General features: G+C 39.0%; 1 protein-coding gene across 1 annotated transcript; it reads right to left on the bottom strand.

The window, feature by feature from the left end:
• Positions 1–6128: 6128 nt before the first annotated feature.
• Positions 6129–6896, bottom strand: LOC149816189 (uncharacterized). Its single transcript, XM_089988066.1, has one exon. It carries the CDS (start codon positions 6894–6896, stop codon positions 6129–6131), a length of 768 nt encoding a protein of 255 aa, XP_089844192.1.
• Between the last annotated feature and the right edge of the window lie 3615 nt (positions 6897–10511).

The following is a 10511-nucleotide window of genomic DNA, read 5'->3' as shown; positions in this document are numbered from 1 at the left end:
TTAAAAATAAAGGTAATAAGTCATTTGTTTCTCATGAATGTAATTTAATTCATGTTTCATTGCATAGTTGGTAGATTGATTCTGGTGCTATGGTACACATTATCAAATCTTTGCAGACATTTCTGAACAAGAGGAAACCAACAGATCATGAAAAAAACATCTTTTCTAGAAATAGGATGTGTTTGCATGTCAAAAACGTTGAGTCCTGCAGAAATGTGTTAGAGTCAGGATTCATATTGGATTTGGTTTATACATTATATGTTTCATCATATAGTTGAAACCTGATTTCAATTTTAAAACTTGATAAGTTTGGATTTGTATTTAAATTTGAAAATTCTAAGCTTATTATTATGAAAAACTTAATGAATATAGGTTGTGCATATATGTGTGTTGGTTTGTATCTATTAAGAACCAAATTCCAAATTCGAGAATCTCACTCCATTAAGAACACAATGATTGGCAATAAACGTGGCCTAAAGGATGATCAATCCTATTTGCTTTGGCATTGAATGTTAGGACATATCTCGAAAGAGAGAGTCCAAAGACTCGTGAAAGAGGAAATCCTTGGATCCCTTGATTTTACGAATATAGAGTCATGTGTTACTGTATAAAGGCTAAGCAGTCTAACACGTATAAGAAAGATGCCAAACGTAGTAATGGGAAGTTAGAAATAGTGCTTACGGATGTGTGCAACCCTTTTTCACTGTATTATATGGGTGAAAAGTATTTTGTCACATTTATAGACGATTACTCACAGTATATATATATATATATGTACTTATTATTTGAAAAAGCAGAAGTCTTTCAGGTTTTAAGGACTTCAAGCAAGAAGTAGAGAAATAAACCGATGAAGTTATTAAGGTTGTCAAGTCTGATAGAAGTGACAAATATTATAGTTGTTTCACTGAGATGGGATAAAAGGAAGGGTCATTAGTGCAGTTTCTAAAAGAAGAAGACATTGTACCTCAGTATACCATGCCTGGTAGTGCTTACCAAAATTGTGTAGCTGAAAGGAAAAACATTATGCTTAAAGAAATGGTTTGAGCGATGTTGAATCACTCAAACCTTCCTTTGACCATATAGGGTGAAGCTCTTAGGACAATAGTGCATATTTTGAATAAGGTTCATACGAAGGTTGCTCAAAAGATTTCTTACGAGTTATAGACAGGTAGGAAACCTTCTTTGTCATATATGCACATATGGGAATGTCTGGCATAAACTAAATTGTATAACCCACATATAAAAGCTTTTGATCGTAAGACAACTAGTGATTTCTTCATTGGTTATCCAGAAAGGTCAAAAGGCTTTAGGTTTTATTGTTCTTCTCATACATCACAGATAGTAGAAACATATAAAGCAAGATTTCTTGAAAATGGTTCTGTTGGGATAAATGTGTCTTAATATATTACTTTTGAGGAAATGCAGGATTCACGTTTCACACCTACTAAGGATAAAGACTCAATTTTTCTATCATTGTCCCTTCGGATAATGTAAGAAAAACTTTGGTCAATGAACATCAATCCCAACTAGATCTGGTTGTTGATGAGGATATACAACAACAGGATACAAAGACTCATTTTAAACTACATTGAGCACTTGTATGGAGGTCCACAAGAATCAGAAAATATGCTATCTATTCGAACTATGTGGTGTATTTACAAGAGACGAATGATTTCATAGACATTGATGAAGATCCCTTCACATTTGCAGAAGCCATTGAAAGTGAAAGATCAACACATTTGATCAATGTCATGAAAGAAGAGCTTGACTCTATGACAAAGAACCAAGTGTGGGATCTTATACCTTGACCTGATAGAGTTAGACCTGTTAGTTGTAAATGGGTTTATAAGACCAAAATTGACTCTAAAGGTCATGTGAAGAGGTACAAGTCTAGGTTTATTGCAAAAGGTTTCACACAGATAGAGGGCATTGATTATAATAAGTTTTTTTCTCATGTCTCAACTAAGGAATCGTTGAGGATAATTATGACCCTCGTAGCTCATTTTGATTTAGAGCTACATCAGATGGATATGAAAATTGTCTTCTTGAATGGGGCTCTGAATGAGGAGGTATATATGCAATAACATCCTGGTTTCAGTATAGATGACTCGAATAACTTAGTTTACAAATTGAATAAGTCAATTTATGGACTTAAACAGGCCTTTCGTCAGTGGTATAAAAAGTTCAATCAGGTAATTATGAATATTGAATTTACTGAAAACATTGTTAATCAATGCATTTACATAAAGATTAGTGGGAGTAAGTTCATAATTTTGGTTTTATATGTTGACAATAATTTTTTTGCAACTAATGACTTGAGACTGTTGCATGAGATAAAAGTTTTTCTTTCTTCTCATTTTGATATGAAGGACATGGGTGAGGCTACATATGTCCTTGGAATCAAGATCTGTCATGACAAAACTAAGGGTGTCCTTCGCCTCTCTCAAAAATCCTATATCCTTAAGGTTCTTAAAAGATATGGGATAAAGAATTATTCTCTCAGTTCGGCACCTATAGTGAAAGGGGATAAATTGAGCCTAAAGGATTGTCCTCAAGATGATATTGCGAAGGCTGAGATGAATGTTATTCCATATAGTTCGGCAATTGGGAGTTTACAATATGCGCAGACCTGCACTCGACCTGATATAGCATATATTGTGAGAATGCTTGGTAGATATCAGTCAAATCCAGACATTGCGCATTGGAAGGCAGAGAAGAAGATTATGCACTATTTATAAGGAACAAAAGACTATATGCTGACCTATAGGAAAGTTGACTACCTAGAGGTCGTTGGATACTCTGATGCGGACTTATGAGGGTGTATTGACAGTAGAAAATCTACTAATAGATATATTTTCCTACTAGTGGGTGGTGTTGTCTCATAGAAAAGTGAAAAACAGTCTACCACTGTTGCTCATACCATGAAGGCAAAATTTATTGCTCTATATGAAACTTCATCATAGGTCATTTGGATAAGAAACTTCATTATAGGTCTTGGTATTGTGGACTCGATTGAGAGACCACTAAAGATCTTTTATGATAATGAAGTAGCAATGTCCTTTTCAAATAACAACAAGAGTTCAACCTTGTATCGACACATGGAGTTAAAATACTTATTGTTAAAGAAATGAATGAGAATCATCTAGTATGTATTGATACAATTGGGATGAAGAAAATGACTGTGGATCTCCTTACTAAAGAGCTAGCATTGAGATTGTACTCCCAACATGTAAAGGGGATGGGTCTTTATAATTCCTTCGAATGTATGACAGTACATTTTGTGATCACTTGTGTATATGTATTTGATTTTCTATGACTTTGTAAATTGTTGATTTTGCATAAAAGGTCTCTCATATGGGTTAGAGAGAATAGCAGAATAACAATGTTAGAGAGAATAGTAGAATAACAATATTAAAGGACCAATAGAATAGGTAATAGACCAACCTATTCATAAAGGTAATTTAAAACATGCTTAAACACCGAAGGTGAATTGTATCATAGTTAATGAGAATATGATGTTTTATAGAGGAGTATTCATCTCCATGACTCATTTGATTCATCATTGTGATAAAGGATAGCATGTGAACCCACGTGAAGAATTAAATTGACATAACGGTATAAACCTCGATTTAATATACTTTTAGTGTCAATGGGTCAAGTGAAAGAATGTTGGATATTTAGATTCAAGTTCAACCCATTGAGTGACCCGGTTTGACATTAAAAGCTTAGTGGGGTAGTGGGCATGATAGTGGAGGGCAGTTGCCATAAGGGAGGAGGTTACGTGGATGTGGAATGTCCGCATTCATTGTACCTCCTCTCCCTCCTCCACTATATAAAGGGGTGGTTGGTTGCATTGGATGATGAGTAACCATTGTCGTGCAATATTAGCCTCAACCTAGCCTACATTCAGTTCAGTGGATTCAGAGTTCTGCTCACCGTCGATCTTAGGTCTGGGCTCATCGTGGGTGTCGACTGACTGAAGAGAACGCCAAGCACCCGCACGCACACTCTATGGCATCTTCAAATACGCTTTTTGTCTATGTTTATGCAGAAAATGACAACAGCCCACACAACAAGATGTGACATAGCAAGCTGGGTTAAGTGAAAAGTACCATGTGCACTTCAATAACAATTTTTTTTGCCTAACAGTTATGGCCCAAATGCATCTCGTTGGTGCCAACTTGGGAGGCTGACACATTTGTTAATCATGTGGACCGTTTCTGCAAACAACTCGTCTGTTGTACCTCTCTATGTGCATTGTAGAAAAGTTTGGTTTGCATGGTTGACGCTCAAAAGGAAGGGAAATCAAGCCATCTACTGAAATTCACACAATATATACAGTCACTAGAATGTGAGAACTGGAAATATGAGAACTATGTGTGAAATGCATTTTTCATGAATTTTTTATTATTTTCTCTTGAATCTAACCCTACGGATGTGATCTACATATTTGGTTTTATAAGAGCACGCTCTTGAATCATCTGATTTTGATGCATAAATGAGATCTTTTTAAGGCTTTAAAATCAATGGCTCATAATCTTCAAAAATATTCAAGCATTCAAATATCGAATTTTCATCAAAAATACACAATTCAATGGTTGATTCCTAGCAAATTCACCATGCCAAGCACATTTACATGGTTGAATTTGCAAAAGTCTTAGAAATGCTCATATTTCTGGTTCTCATATTCTAGTGACTATATATATAAGCTGTTGTAACAATGTGCTACATTGCTAAAGTTGGTAAGTGCTTCTGTTTTACATCAAGATTGGAGCATTAACATAAAAAGGATAAACTATATGCTCCATGTTTGAGATTAACATCCCAAGTGCCGTCTTGCAGCATGTGAGAAGATTATATATATATATATATATATATATATATATATATATATATATATATATATATATATATAAAATCTGATGTAACAATGTGCTACATTGCTAAAGTTGGTAAGTAATCTTCTGTTTTGCATCACGATTGGAGCATTAACACAAAAAGGATAAACTGTATATTCCATGCTTTTGCTGTCTTGCAGCATGTGAGAAGATGACAATGAATTTATGGACAAGTGCATGAATATATCTGTTATAACTAGCCGTTTCAAGTTTCTTGGGTTGGAGGAAGATTATGACATTTATTATACAAGTCCTCATTCAGTTCTGCTGTCTATGGCCTTTGACAGTACTTGTTGGGTGACCATGATATTGATTTTCATTATCGTGAAGTGTGATATTTGAGGGCCAAAATGCAATTGATAACCCCTAGTTGTCCATAAGCAATCGTTGAATGTGAATAATGGAATAAAGCCAGAAAGGTAAAGGTGATTGGCATTCTTGGCTCTGTTTGCAAAAGAAAAGTAGGGGGCGTTATTAGTCTATTGGAAATAAACGCCCAACTAGGTCTGTCAATCTAACTTGATTCGGACACGAATTTCTGAGTATGAACATAAAAAATACTCAACCAAATAATATTCAGGTCGACCCGAGCAATGTGCAGGCCAGGAGGGAGAGAGAGAGAGAGAGACGAATCAAAGATATCAACATTACGACAGGTTCAAGCCGACAAACCGACAAACAAGACAAAGAACACACAAGCCAAAAATAGACACAAAATACAGAAAATACAAATAAAATCCGAGGCGATCAGTCCGGATCCGGGGGAGGCCTTAGCGGCAAGTGGCGTTGAAGATCCGGAAGGCATATATGTAACGATGCGTATACATCCGCCAAAATACAATTTACTAACTTGTTGAAATTAACCGGGGTCTGCCTGAAAATAGCGTTGTTGCGCGACATCCAAACGGCCCACCAGGAAGAGAGCAACCAAGTTCTCCAAATGATCCGCCAACTTTTACATCTACGAACTGGCTGGGGTCCCCACAAGAGGTCTACAGTGAAAGACTCCTGGCGCACGGACACGACCGGTTTATTCCAGGTAACCTTAAAGATATCTTGAAAGACCTGACATTCCTAGAATATGTGCAACGCAGATTCCTCGGCCCTCTCGCAGAGAAAACATTTACTCACAATACAGAAACCTATAGACTTGAGGAAGCTATCCGTCTGCACCCGATCATGCAAAATAAGCCAAGCAAGGAAGCGCGCTCTCGAAGAAGGACCTTTGCCCTAGATAATTCTCATATGGAACCGATTCACACCTGTCGGAAGGAGAGAAAGGTAGGTGTCTTTAGTGTGGACGGAGCCATTCGGGGTGATCGCTCTACAAAGGAACTGGCTCTGAGCGACGTCGTCGCCCTCACCACCCCACACAGCATACCAAGCTTGAATCCACGATCTCCGCAGATGCGAAATGGGCGACCTAATTGCGTGCTGACCCCCAAACAAAGACTCCACTGATCCATATTTAGCCTGAAGCAAATTCGCACAAGGGGACCCCGATTGATGTGCAAGCCAACTTTGCTTAACAACCAGAACAATACTTCTTAACCTAGAGTCTGAAATCCCCAAACCCCCTCTATTATGTGATAGCCTTATCGTTTCCCAACCCATAAGGTGACGTTTTTTATTGTTACCTTGCCCAGACCACAGAAACCTGGTCAAAACTCTAGAGAGCTTCTTATTGATCTCCACAGGCATAAGGAACATAGACATAATAAATTTTGGCATCGCATTTAAAACATGCTTGATGAGAAGCCTGCCAGCAATCGAAAGGTAGGAGGCTTGCCAAGTCAAAATTTTAGTCTGAACCTTTTGGAGAGTGGTGTTCCAAGCAACTGATGGAATCCGTGAGAGCTGAAGCGGCAGACCAAGGTAGGAGAAAAACTTATCCGAAGTGGCACACTGAAAGATCTTCTGCCCAATGGCCTGCATATGCGGAGGAACATTGATCATGGACATGCAACACTTATCATTGTTTAGCGAGAGGCCCGACATCGATAGGAAGAAGAGGATGATGAGCCTGACTCTTAACATCTGTTTGATGGATCCAACGCTGAAAACAATCATATCATCGGCATAAGTAAGAATATTGCTCTGGAACTCCTAGTGGCTTAATAAAACCACACCCCATGGCCCTCTTGAGCAAGACTACAATGCCTTCAGAAACGACGTTAAAAAGCAGAGGGGACAAGGAGCATCCTTGCCGAATACCACGCCCAACCTTGAACTGCTTACCACAGGCCCCGTTAATCTGAATTTGGGACTGTGCATTAGTGACCAACTCACGCACTCAGCTAGAGAAGCGTCGACCAAATCCAAAGTTCTCCAACATGTGAAAGAGGAAAGGCCAGTGCACCGAGTCATACGCTTTGTTGAAGTCATGTTTAAGAGTAAAGAACGGCCTCTCGCTAGACTTTATAGAGTGAACCACCTCTGTGGCCAAAATAAATGAATGTTGCAGCCGTCTATGGAGAATGAAGGCAAATTGAGCATCTGAAAAGATCTGATTAGCGACAGATCGCATCCTGGTAGCCAATACCTTGGCGATGATCCGATAGATTCCCCCTAAGACCAAGATAGGACGGTACCGCGCTATGTCCACCGACGTAGCGTCTTTCGGAATAAGAGATACAATGGCCAGTTGATAGATAGATGGTAACCGACTGTTGCGGTGGAACTCAGCGAACATACTCAGGATATCACCCTTAACACACGTCCAAAAGGTGTGATAGAAGTCCACAGAATAACCATCAAAACCAGAGGCTTTCCACCCGGACAAAGCTGTAACTGCCGCAAATATTTCCTCTTCCGAAAAAGGGCACTTGCAAAGACTTGGATAACGCATGGTCGATGCAACGAATGAAGTTCGTACCCATCGACCCACCGACCGAGGGGTTTCTGGCATAAAGCTTGATAAAGAAATCAGTCACTACTGGTAGAACCTGATCCCCAGAGTGGTAAACACCTTCAATGCATATGGAAGGAATGGCATGCCTACGATGCCTATAAGAGGCAACAGAGTGAAAAAAGCGAGTATTTTTGTCACCCACTTTAAGCCAAATAGCACGAGACCGCTGCCTCCACCGAATCTCCTCTTTCATGTGCCACAACCGTAAAAGCAGAGTCAGCTCTGCAGATCTAGCATTCAGGCAGGCAATACCTGAGTTCGACATGGAGGCTGAGTCTGAGAGAGACTGGTGGATCGACGACAGCTCACGCTCCCAATCCTCTATATGCTGAAATTTATTGATATGCCTCGAGATAAGCCATGATTTAATTGCTCGAGCCAAGCAGCGACACTTAACCACACAACGAGTAGCCACCCTAGCTGTGGTGCACGAGCCACACCAAGATAGACGGACTACAGACTCAAAATCTGGCTCTGTGATCCACCATTGCTCAAATCTGAATTTGATGTGGCGGGAAAAACCATGCCCCCATCGGATGACCAACTGAATATGGTCAGAGACAGATGGAGGGAGAAGACAACATGAGAGGTCATGTAGCGAGGCCAGCAGAACAGAGAGACGAGAACACGGTCAAGCAAGCGGTAGCATGGGCGAGCACGACGATTGGACCAAGAGAAAGCTTCACCATGATGCGGAACAGAATACAGTTGGTTCGATTGAATGAAATTTTGGAACCCAAGCATAGAAGCCGAGCAGGAGATAGGATTACTCGAGTCGGAGGAGGACAACAGGCAGTTGAAATCGCCCATGATGAGGTGTTGGTCCCCGAAAGACAGAAGGATCCTATTCAGGTCCTCCCAAAACTCCTTTCTCTCTCTCTCTCTCTCTCTAGAGAGAGAGAGAGAGAGAGTCTAATTAGCCTTAGTTAGAACTAACAGTTCACATTTGTGTTGCCTTTTATGCTAAGAGATACGTTCATATTCCATATCACAAAAAAAAAATATGATAAATTTTCTGATATTGAATATGGACCACACACGTGAAGCCCATTGTGGTACCCATCCGACTGGAAGGAGACACATCTATCAAGTGTTTTTTTTTTTCGACAGAGAGAGCTGGGGTTAGGCAGACCCCTGACAGTTACCATTGGGATTCGAACTTGCAACGTCCCAATACAAGGTGACGTGCACTAACTGCTCCTACCAGACAAGCGAAAACCGCATTGGTTAGTGTTTAGAGAGAGAGATGAGTTTCTACATAGAAAAGTTTACCAAGGCCACCAAGAGTTTCGAGAAATTTACCTTCTTTGGAGTTTCAAAACCTATGTCACCATTTTGACCGCTCGTGTCACACATGACACGACAGAACACACTACGACACGACCAAGCCATTATTTTATTGTTTTTACAGTTTTTATTAATTTTCAATAAAAAAATTATACATTAAAATATCAAAAAAATTTATTGATTAAAAAAAATCCATGTCCTCTTAACCTAACTTTCAGAAAAAAAAATTGCCAACTCATATTCACATGCTGGATCGTACCGGTATCGCACAGACAGGACTCAAAACGTCCTATTGAAATGAGAGGACGAAGCTGTTTGAGCACTTATAATTCAATGATGGTTAGATTAAACTTCTGCAAAAGTACTTTTGGATGTCCTAATACTGCAGGGTATGCAAACTCAGAAGGGCCCAAATTAGGACACCAATTCAAACAAGTTAAAACGAAAGCTAGCAGTAGAAGGGCAGACATTTAGGCCCTCAGATCGTACCCATCGAATCTCAAATGGATGTGAGACATGTTCATAGCAATCCCATGGTCCCTTCCCCTTCACGCATTCATTGAGCATAGATAGGACCAAGGACCAACCATTTAAGTAGGTCTATGCAAGGAAGTCCGTGTCAAAAAAGTGTTTGGAAAGAGCCAACTTGAACATGACTCTTATAGCCTGTTAGGAACATCACACATGCATATAAATACCTAGAATTCAGACTCGTTTTGAATTTTTTACGACATTGCATGTAACAACTGCATGAGATGGCAGATGTTTTGTCCTTTCTATGCACATTTTGAGATGCTAGATACAATCCTTTTATATGCTGAATATGAGAACACTGAACCTAACTATGATACCAAAAGATCCAGGTTGGGTGCAAGGCCTGCACAGCCGGAACACTGAACCTAACTCAAAAGAGTGCATGTCCCTACTAACCTTGGGGTCACCCAGTCGGAAAAACAAGCTCTCTCTCTCTCTCTCTCATAGTCATCACTGTAGCGACAAAAGCAATGCTGTCAGGATCGATTTTTCTAGAAAAAAATATAAAAAAGCCTAACTTTTGGCTTATTTATAAATATCAGCCTAACTTTTGAAATATTACAAATACATGCCTAACTTTTGATATTAATGTCTCAAAAGTTTGGTGTGTTTGCAAATAGGCCAAAAGTTGGCCATGTTTTTGTAAATTTTTCAAAAAAAAATGCTGAATATGTTTAAATCGAATAGGCTTGGATATATATATATATATATATATATATATATAGAGAGAGAGAGAGAGAGAGAGAGAGATGGGTTTATGCTAAATGAAATATGCTAAATGGGTTTTTCTGAAATATGCTAAATGGGTCTTTCGGTGTTTTTTTTTTAGTTCTGACCTCATAAATGTGTAAAAAATGATATTTGGAGCCTAAAAATTTTAC

Source organism: Nuphar pumila, chromosome 14 (assembly GCF_984573655.1).
Source record: "Nuphar pumila chromosome 14, dmNupPumi1.hap1.1, whole genome shotgun sequence".
Taxonomy (NCBI): Eukaryota; Viridiplantae; Streptophyta; class Magnoliopsida; order Nymphaeales; family Nymphaeaceae; genus Nuphar; species Nuphar pumila.
Note: the sequence above shows the minus strand (reverse complement) of the source record. Positions and strands in the feature narration are given on the sequence as shown.